General features: G+C 48.4%; 2 protein-coding genes across 2 annotated transcripts in view; one reads left to right on the forward strand and one right to left on the reverse strand.

The window, feature by feature from the left end:
* Positions 1-7,999, reverse strand: part of LOC111719283 (zinc finger protein 345) — a 369,988-nt gene extending 361,989 nt beyond the window's left edge. The window contains exons 1-3 of the mRNA XM_031957964.1: positions 7,880-7,999; positions 6,934-7,026; positions 5,759-5,885 (exon numbers count right to left, since the gene is read on the reverse strand). Of these exons, the coding sequence (XP_031813824.1) occupies positions 5,759-5,885; positions 6,934-6,969 (163 nt within the window). The 5' untranslated portion in view covers positions 6,970-7,026; positions 7,880-7,999. The remainder of the gene's footprint in view (positions 1-5,758; positions 5,886-6,933; positions 7,027-7,879) is intronic.
* A 1,808-nt stretch (positions 8,000-9,807) lies between these two features.
* LOC100923497 (zinc finger protein 345-like) lies at positions 9,808-23,178 on the forward strand. Its single transcript, XM_031958065.1, has 5 exons — positions 9,808-10,029; positions 12,549-12,633; positions 13,779-13,905; positions 14,116-14,211; positions 18,354-23,178. The coding sequence occupies exons 2-5, from the start codon at positions 12,598-12,600 to the stop codon at positions 20,153-20,155; spliced, it is 2,061 nt and encodes a 686-aa protein (XP_031813925.1). The 5' UTR covers positions 9,808-10,029; positions 12,549-12,597; the 3' UTR covers positions 20,156-23,178.
* Positions 23,179-24,127: the final 949 nt, after the last annotated feature.

Genomic DNA, 24,127 nt, shown 5'->3' on the forward strand with positions numbered 1-24,127 from the left:
ACTGGAGACCCTTCCCCCGTCCTCCAGCCTCTCCTGGCCGCTGGCCATCCCCCCACTGCAATGTCACGCGCTAAATGCCCTCGAAGCAAGCAAAGGCACTTTCTTTTCTCCTTCGGTGCACGGGTCCACAGGCGCTGGTCAAGGATTTAGGGCCCCGGGCTGGGATGGGAGGCTAGGGGGAGGGGCTGCTTTTGGCCCTTGATGGGAATGGGTTTGATGTCCGGGAAGGTCAAGTACTTCTGTTGCCCACAGCAACGCCCCCAGGCGATAGTAGCACTTGGAACATTTGGGCCGAGTCTGGAAGACCCAAATTCAAATCTGACCTTAGGCATTTGGTGACCTGGGTAGAACACTTAGCTTCTGCCTACCTCAGTTTCCTCTTCCAGCAATCCCAAGGATACCGTGAGGATCAAATGAGATCAGATTTGTAAAGTGTTTAGTATAGTGCCTGCCACACAGCAGGGGTTTAATCGGTCCTCGTTTCTTTCCTTCCTTTATATTCAACGAACTCCAGGATTCCATTGCCTTCAAGCCCAAGAATGAAATCCTCTAGCTTTCACAGCGTTTCTAAACGTCCTATTGGATCTTTCTAGTCTTCTCATCCCTTTTTTATGCCTCCCGCATCCTCCAGGGATCTCGCCGCCTCCTCTACCAGCTCATGATTGGCCTAGAACTCCCTCCTCTCTCTGCCTCCCTAGGCCTATTTAACCTTCAGGCCTTAAGATTAATTCCAATTTATCACGACCATATCTTGGACATAGTTGTTCCACGTGGTCTCTCCCGTAAGGCATGGACTTTGGCTCACCGGATGCCTAGAACATAGTAAGCACTTAATAAATGCTTGCTGACTTGACTTTCCTGGACTTCTCTCAGCCCCTTGTCAGCCATTTATTCCCCATAGGGAAAGGGAACAAGTGTTTATGAAGCACCTACTATGTGCTAGGCATGCTGCTAAGTGCTTTACAAAGATCCCATTTGGTCTTCACAACAACCTTGGGTGGCAAGGCTATTATTATGCCCAAATATATGGAGGAAAGCCAGGTGAACAAGATGAGGTGACTTGCCCAAAGTAACACCATTACTAAACAACCCAGATTTGCACTTGGGCCTTCCCAATCCCAGGCATCACCCTACTTTTGCGCACCCAGAAAGGGACTTCCCGAGGTTGCACTAAGAAGGCAGCATAGGAGTCACTTCACTTCCCTTTGGACAGGATGTGTGCAAAAACTCATGGAGTCCCTAACACAGTTACCCCACTATTCTGGTGGAAAACCTGGGAGAAATACGGCTGAGATAACCACGCAGCTTTAACAATCAAACCCAGATGGGACCTTGGGACTAGAACTGGCATTAATGGTTCAGGCAGCCTGTGGGGGAGCACTAGCCCATGGGGGAGCACTAGCCCATGGGGGAGCACTCCAGAGTTTAACCTTTTATCTGTGACACACGCAAAGGAGCAGAAGCTGTATTGTAATGATGGGTGGAGGCAACCTGTCATTCATGATTTATTTTGGAGGCAACCGGGAAGCACTCAAGATTCTGGAGCAAGGCACTAATACAGTCAGATCTGGGTACTGTGAAGGCTTTGGCAGCTTGTGGGGGAGAAGCTGAAACTAGAAGCACTCGTTGGGTTGTCTGTGGGCCAGACATTAAATTCCTTGATTCTCAGTTTCCTCCTCCATAAAATGGGGGTAGCACATGTAACACATCCATGGTATATAAAGGGCAATAATTGCCATCCCCATTACGATTATAGTTATCACTGGTAGGAAACCCCGAAGAGTGACATTTCAGGGGAATGGAAGGATCAAAAATGAGAAACTTCAAGGAGCTGAGAAATGAGTGGGAAGAATAGAAGTGGAGCTTATGGTATAAGCAGATTTTCCTAGGAGTTTGGCTATAAAAGTAAGAAAGATATAAAGTGATACCTACAGGGATGGCTGCCTCATGTATGGCTTTCTTAAGGAGCGGATAAGACCTGCAATTGTTTATAGACAGCAGGGTATAAGAAACTGAGAGAGAAGGAAAACTAGGTAAGAAATAAAGGATTCTCAAAGCAGTAAACTCCCTGAAGAGAATAGAAGGAATAGGATAAAAGGCTCTTAACCTGGCTTAATTACAGTACCTGCCTTCTATTATTTTCTATTTAACTTGTATATATGGCTTGCTTTGTATAAAGCTGTTTGCAAGTTATCTCCCTCAAGCTTTTTGAAGACAGGAACTGTCTTGCCTCTTTTTGTATCCCAGCTCTTAGCACAGTGCCTGGCACATAGTAGGTACTTAATGTTTACCCATTGACTGAAGAGGGCTTTGCTAAGGAGAACTGTCATTTGTTGCTATTAGGGACTGAAGCAGAAGAGAAATATGGAACGAGAAGGAGCAGTTTTAAGACAAGGAATTGGAGAGAAGAGGACAATTCTATTATTCAGTTTCTTTCTTTCTCTTCTCCCTCCCCCCCAAACGGAATTTGTACTTTTTAATGAAATTATTTTGTAGTGTAGTGCTTTTATTTTATAGGAATGGATCTTCCTCTTAGAAAGGCTGACTGTCCCAAATCAATTCAATTCTACTTTAATAGGGATGCAATATGCACAGGTACAAAATAGGGACAAAGTGATTGGGATTGGGATTGGAGTACAGAGCATAGAAACCTGGAGTCACAAGAAAACAATATTGAGATAACCAAGGAAGGCCAAACATCCAGTTTGATCTAAGCCTTGACAAGAGCTATGGAGTCTAAGAGGCTGAAGAGGAGGGCTATTGCAGGCACAGGGGACACGACTTGTGTAAAGGCACAAAGGAAGGGGATATCATCTTCATGGAAAGGAACATAGGCCATTGTGGTTGGAATATACAAAATAAGCATGATGATGATTCTGGAATATGAGGCGCTTTAAGCAACCCTAAAAGAAGTTTCTATTTTACCTAGGAGGGAACAGAAAGTCACTGAAGGCTTTCAAATAGACTTCTTTTGGAGTAAGGATTTTGCTCTAAGGGGCTATTCTGACAGCACAATCTGTGATATGTTGGTTAATGGAAAGGTTATTTCAAAGGTCGTCTTGATAAATAAGGAAGTCTGTGACCAAATGTGTTGAGTACACAAGAACGATGGTATATGAACACAGAACTGACAAGACTTGTAGACTGATGCAAATGGAATGAGATAGTGATATGAGAGCTAGGGATATAAGATCTAAGGAAATACTGTGTCAAAGAGGAGGAGCAAACCTTTCTCTATGACTAGGAAAAAAGAGGACAAATGCCTGTCAGATTCTGACAACTTTTTTTTAAAGTGTATTAAAGAGTAAATCATCTGCAATATGAATGGCTTGGGGGAAATAGGTCATCTGGGTTTCAAAAGTGGATGAAATGGTTTGGAACTGTTTCTGTAGAAAATTAACCAGATTTCCTTCCTCTACAGGATTTCTATTATTTTTGGCAAAGTTGAAAATCTTACATTCCCAAGGCTTCACCTTCATAAGGTATCTCTCCAGTATGAATTCTATAATGCTGAGTAAGCTGTTTGCTCAGGTGGAAGTTATTCCCACATTCATTACAATGATACGGTTTCTCTCCAGTGTGAATTCTCAGATGTCCTATAAGCCCTGTACTTCGACTAAATGCTTTCCCACATTCATTACATTCATAAGGTTTCTCTCCAGTGTGAACTGTCTGATGTTGAGTAAGATGTGCTCTTTGGCCAAAAGCCTTCTCACAGTCATTGCATTTATAGGGTTTCTCTCCAGTGTGAATTCTCTGATGTTGATTAAGCTGTGTACTCTGACTGAAGGCCTTCCCACATTTACAGCATTCATATGGTTTCTCTCCAGTGTGAATTCGCTGATGTTCTGTCAGTACTGTGCTAAGCCTAAAGGCCTTCCCACATTCTTTACATTCAAAAGGCTTTTCTCCAGTATGAATTGTTTGATGTCGACTAAGCCCAGCACTTCTTTGAAAAGCCTTCCCACATTCATTGCATTCATATGGTTTTTCTCCAGTGTGAATTATCTGATGTCTAGTAAGCTGTGAGCTCTGGGAGAAAGTCTTCCCACAGTCAATACATTCATAAGGCTTCTCTCCAGTGTGAATTCGTTGATGTCCTATGAACTTTGAACTGAAGATTTTCCGAGATTCACTGTATCCAAAAGGTCTTTCTCCTGAACGAATAGTTTGATGCTGAATAAGTGCTGATCTCTGATGGAAGCCTTTCTCATAGCCATTGCATACATAAGCTTTTTCTCTAGTATGAAGCATCTGATGTTGATCAAGTTTTGAGCAGTGGCACAAGGCCTTCCCACATAATTTACATTCACAAACCTTCTCTCCAGGATGAATTTTCTTATTTTCAATAAACTGTAAGTTCCTGGAAAAGGCCTTCCCATATTCCTTATACTCATAACATTTCTCTCTAGTATGAGCTGGCATATCATATTCTATGAGTTTTGATATATAATTAAAGGGTTTCCCATATTCATTACACTTGGCCTCTGTATGTATATCATATTTAGGAGCATTCTTCTCATTGTTCTTCTGCCTCTCGAAACTAGTACCATATTTCCGAGCTTCTCCCCAATTGAAGTCACAGCAATTATCCCTTTCTAATCTTTCCTGAGATGATTCTTGTGTCAGAAGTCTCAGATGTGAGGCTGACTCCTTGGTTCTAAGTCTAGTTTCCAAAACTGAAAGAAAGAAACAAAAAGTAAATGTCCTTTCTGTGACCTGCTGTACACACGGTTTTTATTTATATCTCTATCAAGGAGGGTTCTTAGCAAAAATAACCTGAGCTCTGTCAGAATAAGTAAATATTTTCACAGTTTTTAGAGGGCTACATAAATACATATAACTGTTGTCCCCATTACTATGTGAAAGCCAACTGTATCCTGGAGGTCTGGGCCTGGAGATTGGCCTAGAAAGTGTCCTGCCTATCTCTGTGATGTGCCAGAAACTTAAGCAATTCTTGAGTGTTGGTGACATCAGAAGAATTGTGTTTAAATCCTGCTTTTGATATGACATATGGGATTATGGGCGAATTGTGGAACTTCCTCGAGCCTCAATTTCCTTGCTTACAACATGGAGAAGGCAAACCAGTTAGGATGTTCTAAAATGGGAAAGGGAGGCTCAGACCACACTGCTAAGAAGTGTCCAAGTCACATGCTCTCTACCAAAAAGAGGAAAAGCAGAAGAAATGGATGGAAAACACAGAGCCCACATCAGTTCAACACAAAGAATGCACATTCTGACAATCTGATCCAGACAGGCTGATTCACAGATTGTTAGGGTAACAAGAGAATTAAGAGATAACCTGGTCCAGGAGTACTTAACTTTTTTGTATATCATGGATGTCTGGCTCAGTCCCCTCCCCGGACCCCCACCAGCACAGGTCCCTGGCCCTTAGGGGACGCCTGACTCACTCACCTGCACGGCTGCTTCCTGGGGCGTCTCCCTCGGGTACCCACGGTCCTTCCCCTGGCTCCAGCTGGCAGACCACGTGGGCACTGGAGACAGCAAGCCCTGCACATGGGAAAGGGGAATGTTGGAGCCCCACAGCCCCCCCGGGTCCACTCTTAGCCCCGGAAAGTGGCCATGATGAGGGCACAGACCCCTCCAGAAGGGCTCTAGCAGCCACGGGCACTTGGGGGCCCAGAGGGCAAGGGGTCACCAGTGTCCAGAGCAAAGGTCTCTCCTTGGGTCCTGCCCCCTGGCCACACCCCCCCCCATTCATTCCCTCTCCCCTGTCCCGGGGCAGCGGAGTCCTCACCCAGGCCCACCAGGTTCCGGTAGTTCTCCAGCATCACCTCCCGGTACAGCTCCTTCTGGGCCGGGCCCAGCTGCCCCCACTCCTCCCAGGAGAAGTGCACGGCCACGTCCCGGAAGGTCACGGAGCCCTGACAGAGCAAAGACACTTTCCCAGAAGCCCTGCCAGTATCTGGGCTTGCCCGGGGTGAAACACTGAGTGGGCGCCTGCTGTATGCAGCGGCCGCCGGGATTCACGCAGCAGCCCCCACTCTACTGGTTGTGTAACTTGCAACAGCCGAGGGCGAGGGGCCCAGGTGCCCACTTCCCGCAGAAACGGCTCCGTGAACTTTATATAAGAAGCAACAGACCCAGAATAAAAAGGACAAAAAAAGGGGGGGGGGAAATCTCTGAAAAATAATTCTAAAAATCTGACATTGGGGCAACTTGGCGGCAGCACAGGCAGGAGGCCCCAGGTCCGGCTCCGGCCCCAGACCCTTCCTGGCTGGGGGAGTGACCCCGGGCGAGTCCCCCAAACAAAGAACCCCGACGGTCAAAATCCGGCCCCTGAATCTGAGCCCCCGGTACTCCCAAGGGACCCCAGGCAGGCAACGAGACCACCCACAGAGGTGCAGCTTCCCCTGCAAAGGCCCCAGGGGGCGCTCCAGTACCTCCCCTTCCTCCTGTGTCAGAAGGCTGGCTGCCCCACCCCCACAGTGGGAGGGGCCTCCAGGGGGGGGGGGGGCCAGAGCCTGGCTCAGGTCCAGTGGGCAAGGGAGGGCCAGGGGGAGGCAGCCCCCAGGAACCCCGCCCCCATCCCAGAGCCCCAGCCCTCTCTGACAGAGATCAGCAGGGTGTCTTCCAGCCCGGATGCTGAGGGGCGGGGCCCTGTCCCCTGGCCAGAGCATCTGAAGGAGGAAGGACAAGGAGGGGGAGGAGGATGGAGGTACAGGCAGCGGCTACCGGGGGACTTGTGTGCCTGCAGGGGGAGGCAGAGCCCTAGGGCTGCAGGGATCATTCAAGGCCCTCCTCTGTCCAGTGTGGACCCCTCCTCTCCACTGGTGGCCCTGGGGGCACCTCTGATAGCGGCCCTGGGGTGCCTCGATAGTGACCCTGGGGGTCCCGACAGCGGCCTTGGGGGCGCCTCCGGTGCCGGTCAGGGGTGTGTCTCTAGCCGGGGCCCCCGGGGATGCCACTTACCCGACAGGCCCCGGGTGCTGGGGGCTTGGCAGCCATCCCACCTTCCTCAGGCCGCCCTCAACTTCGGGAAAGGGAAACCCGTCCAGGGCCGGCCTGGAGAGGAAAAGGACAGGATGAGGAGGCCAGGCCCCGGGCCCCGCTAGCCACGGCCCGGGATTCAGGGACCCCGGAGTCGGCCTGAGGTGTTCCCCGCAGTCACGTCCCGGACAGAAAAAGGGTGGAGACAAGAGTGCGCGACACTGACCAGGGGCGGACACGGTCAAGGAGCCGGGCACAAGTGCACACAAAAGGCAAAAGCGGGACCTGGGGGTCTGCCAGGCTGAGAGGAAGGGTCTGGGGAAGGATCCGGAGAGATTCCCGGCCGACATAGGAGAGGGTGTGGTCCCGCGGCACAGACTAGAGCCCCCAGGAGCCTGGAGCCCCCCCCAACATGGAGCCCCCTAAGGAGCCCACACTTTCCCCACCCTCACTAAGCACCTCCTCCCGCCAGGCTCCGCACCTGCCCTCAGGGACTCCCCAGGAAGGAAGGAAGCGGGGAGGCCCAGCTGAGGAAGGGGGAAGCCCCCCGGGGCGCTGAAGGCCCCACCTAGTCCTAGGGCCAGGGACTGGGGGGGTGCAGGGAGGGCCCCAAACCTTGGAGGTCGGGGTCACGGGGGCTGGAGGCCCCCTGCCCCACTCTTTAGTGTTCTTTACCCCCAGCCGGGGAGGTGGGGCGGATTAAATCAGACCTGAGAGAGGTCACGTGGTGGGGGAGCCCCTCAGAGCAGTAGGACACCGGGTTGGGGGAGGGGGGGACAGCCCAGAGGTGCCTGTAACAAGGGGGCGGGCCGAGCCAGGACCAGAGGGAGGGTCAGAACCAGAGGCCGGACCCGAGACAGGTCACGAGGTGGAGGGGGAGGGACAGGAGGCGTTCCTCCAAGGGGACCTCCGAGGCCTGACTCCACACCTCAGACAGGACACGCTGGGTCTTGAACCCGCGTTAAAGGGAGCGCACGGGCCGCTAAGACCGGTGGGGATCCTGGGGGACCCAGGGGAGTCCCGGTAGGTGTGAGAACGCCGCGGGGACGCCCAGTGGGCGGGGAGAATAAGGGGCGCTGACCAATGGGCGCGCACGCTTGCCTAGGGGGCGGGGCTTGCAAGCTCGTTCTGCGCACTCGCGGCCAACCCTGTTCCTCTTCCCCCTCTCAGGAAGCTCCGGTCTGCCCCAGCTCACCCCGGCTTCAGGTTCCGCGGCCCAAGCACCCCCGCAGCTAAGGAAGGAACGGAACCGGCGACAAAGAAAACGCACAGGTTGGCGGAGCCCTGGTGTGGCGGAAGCGAAGGGACCCTCCCCTCCCTCCCTCCTTCCCCCCTCCTCTCACACGCCGCGTCGGAACCCTACAGGAGACGAAGGACGCGCCCGCCAGGCCTTCTGGGAAATGGAGTCCGCCGCTCCGGTGCAGTGCTGCGCATGTGCAGAGCCCGCTTAGCCTCCCTGGGCAAGGGACTGAGTCCCTAGTTATGACCCCTCCCCCTCCTCCTCCTCCCCCGCGGGGAGTTGCGGCTTGAGCGTAGCTTGGCCCTGCTGGACTCTGGAGGCGGCAGCGAGGCCCAAGGAAAGGAAGGCACCAAGAATCTCGGTTCCTCTCCGGGGGGTCCGGCCAAAAACAGACGAGACACTTGTCAAGCTGCTGAACCCCTCCCGGAGAGCGCCGGGCTCCGCGCCGTGCATAGAAAGCGCTCCCTAAGGGCTCCGCGCGGCGGGGGGAGGGCCGGGCAGCGCCCACTGCCCACACTTTCACACTTTGCGCATCCGTTTAGCTGATTTTATTCTCTTCTTTTTCATTAAAAATGTTTTGTTTGAGGAGGGCGTAGGAATCTTCGAGGAAGAAACCTACCTGATAGAAGGCTGGGAAACGCTTCGTGTCACAGAGACAGGGGCTCTGTCCCCCCCACCGAGCCTGGTCTGGCCCGGTACCCCGAGCTCCTCAGCCTTTGCCCAGAGGCTGCGAGGGGCTCTGGAAGAGCAAAGAGCTGGAGACTGAGGAGGTGTCATGGGTGGGGGACGGTGCTACTGCGCTTTAAGGAATCTGGGGCCGTTTGTGAGAAGTGATGCAGCCGGAGAGAAACGTTTAGTGTTGATGACGTGAAACTACAAAGAGACTGAAAGACTCGGACCTGTCCGTCACCCCTTGATGGACAGGTGATGGATTCGGGCTGCTCTCCGAGACCACACAAACACACACCTCATGGCTAATGAGGGAACTGATCTTACTTGACTATATATTTGTTCCAAGGGCTTCTTGGTGCATTGGAAAGAGCAAAATTAATTTAAGAACAAAGCAGTGAGATTAGAACTTGGGAGGAGCCGGGATCTGGGAGGTTCATTCCGGGGAAGCTCCCCTGGCCAGCCTCCAGTCCCACACCGTGCCCCCCTTTCCCACCACACTGGGTGAAGAGTAGCCCCCTTCACCTCACAGACTGCACTGGGCACTCAGCCCAGGCCGGACAGACACAAGCAGCCCCAGTGAGAGACACGCGGAATCTAGTCCCAGCGAGCACGTGCTCTGCAGAACCCCTCCCCGCCCTCTCGCCCGCACCTGCGCACCCAGTCCCAGCCAGGCACACTCTCATCCGTCCCTCCCTCCGGCCCCGGGTGCGAAGGAGGCTGCTGGGGAGGAGAGACGCACGCCCTTCCGGTCCCGGGAAGCCTCTCCTGCGGAGGAGCAAGGGGTGCAGGAACTATGGAACAAGCCCCAGGGACCTTCCCCAAAAGGAGCAGCCTCCGCACCAGGGGGCCCAGTTGGCCTAGGGTGGCAGCTCGGGCAGGGGAGGGATGAAAAAAGGGTGGACCCAGCACCACTCTTCCACAGGCTGGGCCGGGAGCGGGGGGAGGGGGGGAGCAATCTGAGCATGCGCAGAAGCCGCTCTAGCCTCAGGACTACGTTTCCCAGAGGCCTCTGCATGTCGCCAAGGCACCTCCTGAACCAGAGGGAGGAGAAAACAAACGAAATTTCCGCTTCCTTTTTCCCTCCGCAACCTCTTCTTTCACGGTCTGTCCCGTTCCGCTCCTTCTCCGCCGCCGCCGGGGCTTACGACCCTGTGTCTTGAGCCGGGGTGAGTGACAGCTTGGGGCCGGCGGACGTGCAGGTGGCGGAGCTGCTGAGTGCCAGTCCTGGGTTTCAGAGCCTCCTGGGAGGGGGGGAGGAGCTCTGCCAGAGGTAACCACGCATGCTCACTCTCCCTAGACCACGCCTTCTCTACGCCCATTGGTCAGCCTGAGGGGGCACGACCTGACAACCAATCAGCTGCTTGGCTGCTCCCCCGCCCGGACCGGGCGCCTTTCCTTGTGGACTGCATCCCTAATGGAAGAGCTCAGTGTGGGAGAGGACCGAGGCGCCCCCCCCCCCTCCCGTCCCTTGCCTCGAGGCCGTCCCCACAAACAGCTCCCGCACGTGCCGGGGCTCCCTAGCATCCGGGCTTTGCCGCCCCGAATGCCCTCTCGGGGTGCGCAGCCTGCGTTGCCCCCCATTCCTCCCCCCGTATCCCCACGTACTTTGGGTCACCCTTTATTCTGAAAGAGAACCACGATCCCACGATGTCAGAGCCGAGTGAGGGCTTGGCCGGGATCAGGCCCATCAGGCCGAGCCCGGAAGCTCCGCCGCGGGCGGCACTAACCCGAGCGCTGGGGGGTCTCCCGCGCTTCCCCGGGGCTGCTTCAGTCCCGCTTCGCTCCCGGAGCCCGGCGCCTTCTCTGGTGGGGGCAGCCACGCCGGGCCGTTCTGGGCCGGGGTCTCCCGCTCATACAACCCATTCCGACGTTCTCAAGGGAGACCCAGAGCGCTTCTGCTGTCGCCAGGACCATCCTGTGCGCGCTTGCCCTGGGTGAGCTCCCCATAACGTAGCCTCGCTGGCGAGCGTCCGTCGCGTGTGGCCAGCGGGGCGCCGGGAGTCGCGCTCCCGGCAGCAGAGCTGGGTCAGTAAAGGACCCCAGCGCCCGGTGCCTTCTCCTGCCGGGGGTCTTCCCGAGACAATCCAAAGGGAAGCCGTTTCCTGGGAGCCGGTAACTGCCCCGGTTTTGTGCATCAGGGAGGTCAGCCCCTGCTCTGCGGGGAAGGCCCGTAGTGGGTCTCTCCTCTCCTGCACTTTCCTTGGGAGTTCCTCAGACACTCGGCGGCGATGAGCCGTCAGCCTGACTGTCGGTGTGTGCTCCCGCCCAGGCACGGGGCTGTCCACAGCCTTCAGCCTGTGTCGGCTCAGTTACAGAGGGGCCTGGGTGTTCACACCGGGCTCCTTGTGAAGGGTGTTCTCCCAGCGCTGCTTACCGTGCCCTGCCTCAGTTCTAAGGGTGTTCACACCGGGCTCCTTGTGAAGGGTGTTCTCCCAGCGCTGCTTACCGTGCCCTGCCTCAGTTCTAAGGGTGTTCACACCGGGCTCCTTGTGAAGGGTGTTCTCCCAGCGCTGCTTACCGTGCCCTGCCTCAGTTCTAAGGGTGTTCACACTGGGCTCCTTGTGAAGGGTGTTCTCCCAGTGCTGCTTACCGTGCCCTGCCTCAGTTCAAAGACCTCCCCGAGTTTCCTGAATTCTTCCTCTCTGTAACTTGTCATGGATCACTAACAACCTGCCAGTCTCTGTGTTCGGTCAGTAAGGGCGGCGCCTCCCGTGTGCCAAGGGCTGCTGCGATCACAGGAGGGAGGGTCAAACCTTGCGCTGGAGGCTTATGGGCTTATAAGGGAGACAATCCTACCTACCAAAGCACTGTTTTCTTACTGTGTCACACACTGATTTCTTATTCTGATACAGACGAGGGGAGGCTGTGTAAATGAACTTATGATGTAGTCCTAGGAAGTCCCCTGTGTGAAACTACCCCAAGCAGTATTGATTAATTCTTCCTAAAGTTTGTATTGAGTGTGTCCCATGGTCATCATCATCTTTAGATTAACATTCACTGAGCCGTTCTTGGCCTGGCCGATAAAATAAACAGACGCCCACTACTCTAAAAAGCTGACAGACAGAGACGGCGGGTCTGCTGCCGGAGCTGGAGCCAAATCCCAAGAACTGCAAAGAACTATCCATCCCAGAGCTTGGGGTCTCGGCCCCACTGTGTGCACTGTAGACCACTCCTCTTATTACTTTTAATAAAGGTCCTTTGTCCAGAAAGGTTTCCCAGAGGCTTATCTTTCCCAGCCAAGCACAGGGAGGAGCCCGATGGGGATCTGAAAGAAGGAAACTTCAGTCTGGGCTTGGGTATGGCAACAGCCGCCACACAGACGGTAGGCTTGGCACCAGGGCTGTGAGGAAGCCAAAGAAACTTGACGTTGCCCAGTTGGCAAACCTCCCCAGCATTTTGCTTTGGCTCTTGCTGCTCCAAAAGGGTGACTGAGGGTATTTGGGGAGTTGGGAGCCCTTAGAAGCATGTGCCCATACTGGAACGAATCCGTGGGCCAAAAGGTAGGAACTTTTTTTTCTGCATAATTTCAAGTTGTTTTGCAGAATGGTGGGGCCAGTCATTAGGAGGTGAGCTCCTTGAGGGAGATGTCTTTCTTTCTGTTCCCAGCCCCTGCCTTAGACCATCTCACATTTGTAGCACATAATGCTTGCTGATTGACTCCCCATTGGGTGCTCCTTCTCCCCAGCTCTGTGCTCCGGCTTTTCCCACAGAGGAGGAGGGCCGACAAGGACGGAATGGCCTCAGCGCTCCCCCTGGCCCGGCCCCACCAGGTAAGTGGGGGTTGACCATAAGTGTTATGGGGCAGTGCCGGGGATGTCAGGATGAAGACTCATCCTTTCTTTTCTTTGTCTTCTGCTCCATAATATTGGGACCATCGAGAGTCACCGATTCAGAGCAGGAAGAGTCTTAGGTCTAGTCCAGGGTAGGAGGCAGAGTCTGCCCAGTGGGGAAGGACCTGCCCGAGCTCGGGACGATGAGGAGCACCCCCCGCAGCTTCATGAGCTCCTCCCCAGCACCCAGGGGCCCCTTTCACTTGTCAGGGTGATCCAGGATGCTCCAACAGAAGGAGCCTAATCATGAGGGTGGCAAACGTGTGAGTCTGACCAAAAGTATGAGTCCACTCCCTGCCCCAACCCCCCACAGGAGGAGGGAGTCCAAGTGGTGACATCTCCACTCTAGAGACGAGCTGACAGAGGCCTGGAAGTGGCAGGGGCTTCCCCTGGGGGTCTGCTTTCTCCAGGCCTCCCAAGCCTGGCACCCCTCCCTGCCATCCTCCCCAGGGAGAGGCTGGGGGTCAGCAGGGCAGGACTCTTGGCCAGGCTCACAGATAGTAAGTGTGGAAGCCAGAGGGAAGGAAACCCCCCAAAACCTTGTGTCCGTTCCCGGTTCCTCCTCTCCCCATGACCTTGTCCTGCTTCCCAATCCCCGATCTGTGACCTGCCTCCCTGTGTTCTCGTGGCGGCCAGCTCAGGAGGTGGCATAGGCCTCGGGGGCTGCCCACAGGGTCGTCCTTCCCCAAAGAAGGAGCTGCTGTTCATGGCCGAGGGCCTGACAGCTCTCTCTGAGTTCTGTGAGGTGGGATCCCTGACCACTGTTACTCCTGCACTCGGCCCTCCCACCCCCACCCCTCAGCTCAGTGAAGCCCTGGCGGATGGCCCAAGATCATGAGTGGAGTTGCTGACTGGTCCACATGGGGGGCGACATGCTCTGGGGGTCCCTGGAGTCCAATTGGACTCAGTGCTTTCTTAGCTGCTTGAGGAATTGCCACATTGGGGCCCCCAGCCCCAAAATCCGGCTGCTCTCAGAGTAGGACTCTGCTTAAAGGAGCTTGGGGGGGGCGTCTGGTGGGGGGTTAGTAGTTCAATATGTGTATTAATCATTTTTAAAGTTTTCTTGGCCCTTTGTGCTCCTTCAGGGGTCTGTGACTTTCCAGGACGTGGCCGTGGCCTTCTCCCGGGAGGAGTGGGGGCAGCTGGGCCCAGCCCAGAAGGAGTTGTACCGGGAGGTGATGCTGGAGAACTACCAGAACTTGGTGGGCCTGGGTGAGGACCCCGCTGCCCCGGGACAGGACGGAGAGGGAATGAATGTGGGGGGGGCGGGTGTGGCCAGGGAGCAGGACCTAAGAAGAGGTCTTTGCTCTGGACACTGGACACTGGTGACCCCAAGGCCCCTCTCATCATGGCCACTTTCCTGGGCTAAGAGTGGACCCCAGGTGGCCGTGGGGCTCCAACATTCCCATTTCCCATGTGCAGGGCTTGCTGTCTCCAGTGCCCATGTGGTCTGTCAGCTGGAGCAAGGGGAAGGACCATGGGTGCCCGAGGGAGACGCCCCAGGAAGCAGCCATGCAGGTGAGTGAGTCAGGAGTCCCCTAAGGACCTGTGCTGGTGGGGGTCTGGGAAGGGGGCTTCCTCCCCTTGCTCTCTCTGGGGTGGCCATGGGCCCTCTGCCCATCCCTGCCCATTCCTTCTCTGTCTCTTGAGCAGATTTCACTGAATCGACCAAATCAGTGATGTTCTCTTTGCCATCTCAGCTCCCCAGCCTTTGTCCAGGATCATACCTGGTGGGGTGCTGGTCCCCTTGCTTTCTTTCTTGGGGGTCTTCCCATCATCCCCTGTTCTTGGGATCCAAGCCACAAAGGTGCAGGACAGGAATGAGGTCCTCAGGCTAGAAGCCTCCAGCCCCAATCCCCCCTAATCCTCCATCCTTTTGCCACTCCCTGAGCCCTCTCTCCCTCCAGGCCTACTGACTGGTCTGGTCTTGGGGTGTTTGCTCAGAGAAAGACTTACAGGAAACAGGGCCATGGCCTGCAGAGCCCCAGTTCATGGACTCCAGAAGCCCTTTCACTTGTCTTTTCCACACTATGAACCATGAGATCCACTGAGAGAGACCACAAGGGAGCAGGTGGGGACCCCAGAGACCATGTAGGCCAACCCCATTCCTTTGCAGAGGTGGATGCCAAAGCACAAGGAGGCTGTGTTTGGGTCGGCAGTATTTGGGCCCGAGGCCTGTGACTCAAAACCGGTGCTTCTCCCAGTGTGTGGTGATGGCTCAGGTTCTGAGCCTGTAGTAGAGGATGAGATACAAAGCCCTAGGTTCAGGTCTTTGAACTGCTGTCTGCCCCAGTTTGTCTGTCTGCAAACGGCAAAGTACTCGCTCACTTCAAGCCCGCAATCCCTGATCCTTTCTTTGTCTTTTTAACTGGGAAGCTGGAGGGGAACATCCTATAAAGGGTGATACTCTAAGCAAATTAGCAGAATGTGTGGTAAAGGGGGGAAATTGTGGCCAAAGAAGAGCTAGAGAACATTATGAAATGCAGAATGGATACTTTTAATTAGGTTGAATTAAAAAGGGTTTGCACAAACAAAACCAATGCAGCCAAGATCAGAAGGGAAGCAGAATGCTGGAAAACAATTCTTAGAGCCAGTGTCTCTGAGAAAGGCCACATTTCTTCAACATGTAGAGAACTGAGTCCGATGTGTAGGAGAGGGGTGTCCCGCCCTGTGCTTCCGCTCTGTGAATGCCACCTCCCTGAGCTCTTCCTCATTGCCAGGCTCCCTCGTGTGCTTTCTTCGGCATCCGCCCTGGCACACTTCCTTACGGCTTACAGTCAGCCTGAGGTTCAGGTTTTCTCTGCTTTTCTTCTCCTTCTCCCATTGAGTCCTTTTGGTTCTCCAGGTAAGAATTCTCCTTTTCATCAAAGCCCATGTCTATGACCATTTTTAAACTGGTGAGCTGTAGTTGTATCATGTCATGATGCCTTAGTTGAGTTCATCTGCTTTATTTCATCTTTGATTTTCCCTTGTGGTGGCAATCTCAGGGGAGTGGTTTGGGTGCCTGGCCATCAGCAGATGAGGCTCCCCAATTTGTCCAGCCATCCTAGTTGTCCCGTTCCTGCTTAGTGAACTTGTAAGAACTATGTGATTCTTAGTGCCCTCTTTCCCTTTCTCTGCTGTTGTTCAATTATGGAAGCCTCAGGACTAAGGATCACTTTTAATTTTCCTTTCATTTTATTGTCTAAGTGAAGGCAGAGATGGAATGCTTGCAAGGTCTTCCAGGTTATAAGATCACCATTAGGTGGCCCACTTAACCGGTGACAAGCTTTTGCAAGCTTGGCTACATTGATCTTGGAAGCATCTTAGATGTTTACTAATTGTCCCTTCAGTGATATTCTCTGGACTTTTTCTCAGAATCAAAGTCAAACTCTCTAGCCTTGTATTTTATAGACTTCATTTGTACTCCTTTGAACAATTCTTGAAAACATTTGCCCATTTCTGTCCCTTCTGCCCTGTCTTATTCCCAATATCTTCCAAAAATCGGTCACTGTGGCTCATCAGTCATACCAGCTGGATCTCCAGTTTGCTGGGATGTCTGTCAGCTGGGATATCAACAGTTAATAAATGAACTAAAAGAAGAGTGGGCCAAAAGCTCAAGATCCTTTGAGAGACTAGGCACACCCCCCACATGCAAAGGCTGAGAATGATTTGTGGAACACAGGAGAGCAGATGCTTGTGGTCGTGTACATGGCAGAGAGGTGCTGGCTCCTGCCTTGACTTTCCTTTAAATTACTGAGCATTGTCATTTGGAGTTTTGGAGCTATTTTGTCTACATTTTTACTACTCACTCTGTTACCTAACTTGGCAAATAGATATAGGCAATTTTCATCCTCCCCTTCCCTTTTCAGCTTAAAACCATTTTGTATAGATTCAAAAATTATCTGGAAAGACTTGGTACAAATTTGTGTGGAGTTAGTCCATTCCTCCAAAAGAAGAAATTAATGATTAACTGATTTCTTTCCTTTTTTACATATATATGCTTTGTAAACTAGTGTAAATAGTGATAGATCAGGAGAATAACACAGAAATGTTAGACATAGATTTCAACAAAGGCTTTGTTAACAAGCTCTCAGTCTTTGCTTGAGATAAAATGTGAGGATTTGGGATAGTTGACTGACAAGGCAGGTAGGGTTTTTGAAACTAGTACAGAGGCAGGACCCAAAATTAGTCATTAGTGAGTATGCTACCTTACAGAGAAATCTCCAATAGCATGCCCCATGAATTGGTCCTTTTCTGTTCAACATCTTTATTTGTCATAAATTAAGTGAAGGCAGAGATGACACACTGATTGGTTTTAAGCAAACAATTGAGTTCAGAAAAATCTGCTTCCCTGGCACAAAATGGGGAATAGCCAGCATACTCACTGTGTCATGCCTGTGCACCCACAAGGTCGATATTCTAGGGATTAGGCTGCAATCATCAACAAGAATGTCTAGGACTCCTTTGACCCTGATCAAGCTATGTGAGGCTTCTGTGGAGATTCTGTCTCCTTCCTTCTCTAATAAAAATAAAGATGGGCATTTATATGAGGCTTCTATCTGCCTTCCTTCTTTTTGTCATATTTCTGTGTTCTTAACAACTTTGAAGGAATTATTTTTTAGTTTCCTTATTTCTTTCAATTTATCTTTCAGTTGCAATCTTTGGAAATGAATTTCTCCCTCTATCTCTGTTTATCTTTTTTTCTTTATGTGTATGTCTCAGTCTCTGTTTCTCTCTGCTTCTTTCCCTTCGGCCCACTTCTTCCCTACCTCTTTCCCTAAGGAGGGCAGAGAAGATGGAGGTTGAAAAGTCCCCACTATTCCAATGTCTATATTCTCTTTAATCCACAGGAAGAATAAAGATTCTTTAGAATCCTAATTTTTTTTTTTGAGAAAATTGAGTAACACTTCATTCCAATCTCCCACTCAATGCAAAATCTTCTCTATATTATTCTGAACTGCTGGTCATCACCCTCTACTTAAACATTTTGAGAAATAGTCATTTTATTCCATTGTGGAGAGATGTCATGGCATAGCCAAAAACAATCCTGGAAGTTAGACTTTTCACTTTCAAATACAGCCCCTTTAAAACTTTGAAAAATAAATATACTTTGTCTTGTAGAAAGTCAACATAGAGAGGGGAGTTTGAAAAGGGCCCTAGGGTTAGAATAACAATAATAGCTAAATCTTGCTTTACATATGAACTTTGACTTTTATTAGCAATGAGATTGCCAGCAGATCTTAAGCCCCAGTTTTTTCAAATATAAATTAATTGAAAGTAAAAACTCAACCTATTTATGATTTTGTAACTCCTTCCATCAAGTAATCTGTGATTTAATCCTAGGAAGTTGCCTGAGGAACATAAAAGTTAAATAACATGATTTTGAGGTCACAGAGCTAGTTTTTAGACTCAGTTTTTCCTAATTTTAAGAACAAAACTCTGTACTCAGCTTAGTTGTTTTCATAAAGTATACATGATTACAAAATAATTATACATTTTTATGTAACACTTGAAGAATTTTGAAAGACTTTCCTTGCCCTTAGGATATAATATTCAATTATTATTATTCTTTTTAAAGTTGTCCAATCATATTTCTTGATGGGTGGATACAGATGTCAATAATATGTATGTAGCAGGAGACAGAGGAAATAATTAATTTTTTTAAAAATTTCTTTCAGGTTGGGAGACCAAGTTTTCAGCTTCAAAATTGGGCATTGCTATTAAAGAATCATCTCAGGAAATACTAACAAGGGTTGATATATGTGTCTCCAATTTAGGAGAAGCCTGGAAACTTAAAGCCAATTTAGAAACTCCTCAGAGCAATAAAGAAAAGAATATTCATAAATATGATAGCTACGGAGAAGGTGAATATAATGAATGTGGGAAATCCTTCACTTATAATTCAAACCTTATGGAGTATCAGACAATTCATATTAGTAAAAAGCTTTATGAATGTCATGAATGTGGAAAGGTTTTCAGTCAGAAAGCAGAAATTAGACAACATCAGAGAATTCATACTGGAGAGAAACCTCATGAATGCAATGAATGTGGCAAGGCCTTTCGCCGTAGTTCACAGCTTACTGAACATCAGAGAATTCACACTGGAGAAAAACCATATGAGTGTAATGAATGTGGCAAAGCATTCCGACAGAGATCAAAACTTACTCGACATCAGAGAATTCATACTGGAGAGAAAACTCATGTTTGTAATGAATGCGGGAAGGCCTTCCACCAGAGCTCAGCACTTATTCAACATCAAACAGTTCACACTGGAGAGAAACCTTATGAATGTCAAGAATGTGGGAAGGCTTTTAGCCTGAGCACACGATTTATTGTACATCAGCGAATTCATACTGGAGAGAAACCTTATGAATGCCCTGAATGTGGAAAAGCCTTTCACCAGAGAACAGGACTCACTGAACATCAACGAATTCATACTGGAGAGAGAGCTTATAGATGTAACAAATGTGGGAAGACCTTCTGCCAAAGAACAGGACTTACTCAACATCAGAGAATTCATACAGGAGAAAAACCTTTTGAATGCAAGGAATGTGGGAAAGCCTTCTGCCAGAGAACAAGGCTTACTCAGCATCAGAGAATTCACACAGGAGAAAAACCTTTTGAATGCAAGGAATGTGGGAAAGCCTTCCGAGTAAGAACGCTGCTCACTCAACATCAGATTATCCACACTGGAGAGAAACCTTTTGAATGTAAGGAATGTGGGAAAGCCTTTCGCCTGAGCACAGGGCTGAGTGAGCACCAGAGAATTCACACTGGAGAGAAACCTTATGAATGTAATGAGTGTGGAAAGGCTTTCCGCTGGAGTGCAGGACTTAGTCGACATCAGACAATTCATACTGGAGAAAAACCTTTTGAATGTAGTGAATGTGGGAAGGCTTTCCGTCTGAGCACAGCATTGACAGAACATCAGAGAATTCACACTGGAGAGAAACCTTTTGAATGCAATGAATGTGGGAAAGCCTTTCGTCTGAGCATAGGACTTACTGAGCATCAGAGAAATCACACAGGAGAGAAACCGTATGAATGCAGTGAATGTGGGAAGGCCTTCAGTCAGAGTACACAGCTTAATCGACATCAGAGAATTCATACTGGAGAGAAACCTTATGAATGCAATGAATGTGGGAAAGCCTTTTGCCAAAGAGCAAACCTCATGCAACACCAGACCGTTCACACTGGTGAGAAGCCTTATGAATGTAATGAATGTGGGAAAGCTTTTAGCCAAAGCACAGCCCTTACTGGACATCTGAGAATTCACACTGGGGAGAAACCTTACGAATGCAATGAATGTGGGAAGGCCTTCCGTCTGAGAACAGGACTTACTGAACATCAGCGAATCCACACTGGACAGAAACCATATGAATGCAATGAATGTGGAAAGGCTTTCCGACTGAGCAAACAGCTTACTCAGCATTATAGAATTCACACAGGAGACAGGCTTTTAGAAGGTAGAGCTTTTTGAAAGAAACAAGTTTGAGGTTTTTGGCCAGAGTGCATTCTTTTTGCAAAAAGTAGAAACTTTAACCCAAGGGAAATCCTGTAGATGAATCAAATTCCCATCTAATTTCATACAACATACAAAATTTTATACAACAGCTGTTCTAGACCTTTTCCTCTGTTCACTTTCACATTTGTAACAGATGGACTCACTATGGAGAATTTTGTTTCAATATGAAAGGAACTCATTATCCTTTCTCCTGATAATCAGAGGAAAATTTGCCCCTCTTCCTTCCTGATTACACTTTTGGGTCTATCATCCTATTCATCCTTATTCCTTTCCAATTTCAAATCATTTGCCAAGTCTTGATTTTTATCTCTATGACATGTCTAGCATCTAATCTTTTTTCTGCTCACATAGCCACTCACTTAGTGTATGTCCTTTTCATTCTTCACCTGAACTATTGCAATACTTCCTAGTTAAACTCTCCATTCCCAATCCATTCTCTACCCAGTTTTCAAAATAATCATCCAGGGGCTTGGTCTTTGCTGTTTTCCCCCACTCAAGAATCTTCAGTGACTTCCTTTTGATTCCAATGCATACTACAAACTTCTCACCCATTTGAAGCTTTTCCTGGGCTTCTCCTTTAACTTGTCTTTCTGGGTTATTTCATCTTGTTTCCCCTCATTCATTCTGATGTCCAAATGAATTGTCCAGCTTTCTGCTCCCCGAACCTTTCATTTCATCTTCTGCCTTTACACCTTTCTGCTGGTCTAAAATGTTCTCTCTTCCACCTTTTACATCTTGAAATTCCTAACTCCTTTTAAGGTTTAATTTAAGTGTTATCTCCTACATAATACCTTTACTTGGTCATTTCAGATATTGTTGCTCCATGACGCCTGCCCCCTTACCCAATAATTTAGTGAATGGATTTTGCAGTTAGTAATCCATGTATATTTCCATTGAGGACGGTTTTGTTTCTGTCTTGTAATCTTCTGTACTTAATACAATGTCTTACATTTAATTGGCACTTAATAAATCTTTATTGAATTATTTGGTTTGATATCCCATTTTCCATTATCAGTAAGTTGTTTAAATAGGTCATGCTAGAGTTTTAAAAAATTATATCTTTTTCTCATTTTTATTTTTCTGGGTTATATTAATTTTGACCTTTACTTAGTCCCTGGTCAGACTGTACAAAGACATCTGATTCAGGAATAACTTCCACATCAATAACAGGTCATTTTTTGTGTTAAAATAAGGTTGTGACTTTTTTGTGATTTTTCCAGAAAGACAAAATTTGAGACTTAGAAGGGATTCAAAGGCTCTAAAGGAATCCCTGCTCTAAAATACCTAATAAGTGGTCTTCTAGCCTCAACTTGAAGACTTCCAATGAGGGAACTCCAAGTTCAAGACAATCCATTTAATTTTTTGTTTTGTTTTGTTTTGTTGTTTAATTGTGTTTGACCCTTCATGACTCCATTTGGTGTTTTCTTGACAAAGATATTGGAATGGTTTGCCATTTCTTTCTCCATTCCACTTTAGGATGGCTCTAGTTGTCAGAAAATTCTTCCTGACCTCAAATATAAATTCTTCCTTCACATCACAATCCTTTAAATACCTGAGCACAGCTAACATGTCCTACCAAGTTTATTTTTCTCCAATTCAATCCTCCCTATTTCTTTCAGTCTTCATATGTTATAAACTCAATGCCCTTCACCATTCTGATTACCTTCTTATGAACACCTAAGATGAGCATTATTTCTTAAATCATAATGTCCAGAACTGAACAATTTTCCAGATGAGCCCTAGCCAGGGAATAGTACGATGGGATGATTCCTGTTACTGGAAGTCCTATGACCCTCTGAATTTCAAGATTTCACTAGCTTTTAGGGCTGCCACATCACACTTCTGACTTATATTGAGTTCACAATCCACTCAAAACCCCAACTGTTTTTCAAACTGTTATTCAACCATCCACCCCATTTTGTACTTGTAAAGGTCAGATGATTGGAACCAAAGTTTTAAACTTTACATTTACCATTACTAGATTGTATTTTGTTAGATTCAGCCAAAAGTTCCAACCTATCAACATCTTTTTGGATCCTGGATTTGTCATCCAATAAATTAATGATCCCTAATAGCTTTGTGTCATCTGAAAAGTTGATGAGCATATTGTCTATGCCATTATTCATATCACTGATAAAAATGTTAACCTTGCATCCATAAAATACAAAGATACTTTTCATGAACTATAAATAATGAAGCAAAGTCTGAATTTGTTCCAAACACAGATAATGAATTTCAAATCAGTGAATTACATTAACAGACCATGATTTGCCCTCATCTAATTGAAGAAGAGACTATGAAGTTGACCAAATTGATAGTTTGAGAAATTCAGCCAGAATAGAACTAATCTAATCCCCATAGAATGTAAAATATAGCCTATAATATATTAGTCTCTTCCATATGTTTTAATAGAATTTAACTTCATAAAGGCAAATAAATTAATTGCCTCATGATTTAGAATTGGAACTCTTAAGCTTACAGCATAAATATTTTGGGACTTTCATCAATTAAATACTTTTTAGGCTCATGATTGGACCTACTTAGAATATAAGAATCTAGTTCCTTTCCACCCTTTCCTTGGGATATCTTTTCAGTTTAGTGCCCTGATTATAATGAGCCCTCTACCTCTAGCTTCTTAAGAAAAACATTTTTTCTCCTGTTTGAGTTTCCTCCTCTAACAAATCTCGTCCTGCACACTGCTTGCTTCTCTTTATCCTGTATTTCCAGTGTCTTGATTTAGTTTGCTTAACTCTACTTATTTGTTTTGAGAGTGTGATGACTGCATATTTTAAAATCAGCCGGAGTCAGGAATTCAGGTTAGGGGGAAATTTTCAACCTTTTATTCTCAGTAGAGATGAAGAAGAATTGGAGGTCGAAGGGGATCAGAGGTAAAAAGGAACTGAATCAAGAAGCCAGCCAGAACAGAAGCCACATGATCAGCAGCCACCAGAGCAGAACCCAGCCAGCAGTCTCTCTCTCCTTCCCTCCCTGCCCCTCTGCCTCCACCCACCAAAATCATCATTTCCTATACAACACATCAGGACTTGCACAGAGAGTGGACGGGGGCCATTCTTTCTCCAAGCATATATAGTAATAGAGTATTCGCCTCATGTGCTTGGGACCTCAGTGCATCAACTCAAGCCTCAGCCCATTACAGAGAGGTTTCTTTTAGGGTTAGGGTTAATGAGAATGAATAGCTATATTTAAAAAGAAAAGAAGATTAATAAAACATTTTAAAAGGAAAAAAAAGATCCTGGGAAATGCCACTGAAAATCTGTCAAGTTGATATATACTCATTAATTACTACTCTTTGAGTCTGAGCAACCACTTAGTTCTGAATTTATTTAATTATGGTCACCTAATCTTTATTTCATTATCCTCCTCACAAGAATAATACTTGATATTTTATCAAACGCTTTGCTAAAATGCAGGTAGTTGGTATCTACAGTGTTCCTCTCATTACTAGTTTAGATCCTGTCTAGAAAGAAAATAAGTTCTTTCTAGCAAGAAAGTTAGATTTGTTCTAGCAAGATTTGTTCTTGAGAAAGCACTGCTGACTTCTTGTGATCATCACTTTTCATTTTTTGGATATTCACTAATCATCTCCTTTATTACCATTCTAGAAGTTTCCTAGGAATCAAACTCTTTTCTTGCCTTTTCTCCCAATTCCATTCTAGCAATAGTAGGAGATACTTCATGCCTGTTGCTTCTTACAATGTGGGCATATTTTCTTGATCTAATCCCAAAGGCTTCTTAAAGACAGAGCCACAGGACTTTAGAAGTGGGAGGGAGCATGGTGCTCATCCAGTCCAATTCATACCAGAAAAAGAATCCCTACACATAGCAGCCACTTGCATGGATATGATTATTGAACTCATGAGCACTGATGACATTCCTAAGGGGAAGAGGAGAGGCCTCAGGACAGAG

This window comes from Sarcophilus harrisii, chromosome 1 (assembly GCF_902635505.1).
Source record: "Sarcophilus harrisii chromosome 1, mSarHar1.11, whole genome shotgun sequence".
Lineage (NCBI taxonomy): Eukaryota > Metazoa > Chordata > Mammalia > Dasyuromorphia > Dasyuridae > Sarcophilus > Sarcophilus harrisii.

Excerpts from the sequence above, each read along its gene's own strand:
- LOC100923497 (XM_031958065.1), top strand. The coding sequence starts at position 12,598 with ATGGCCTCAGCGCTCCCCCTGGCCCGGCCCCACCAG. Across the intron at positions 12,634-13,778 it reads CCCTGGCCCGGCCCCACCAG|GGGTCTGTGACTTTCCAGGA; the intron begins GTAAGTGGGGGT and ends GTGCTCCTTCAG. Across the intron at positions 14,212-18,353 it reads CCCAGGAAGCAGCCATGCAG|GTTGGGAGACCAAGTTTTCA; the intron begins GTGAGTGAGTCA and ends AATTTCTTTCAG.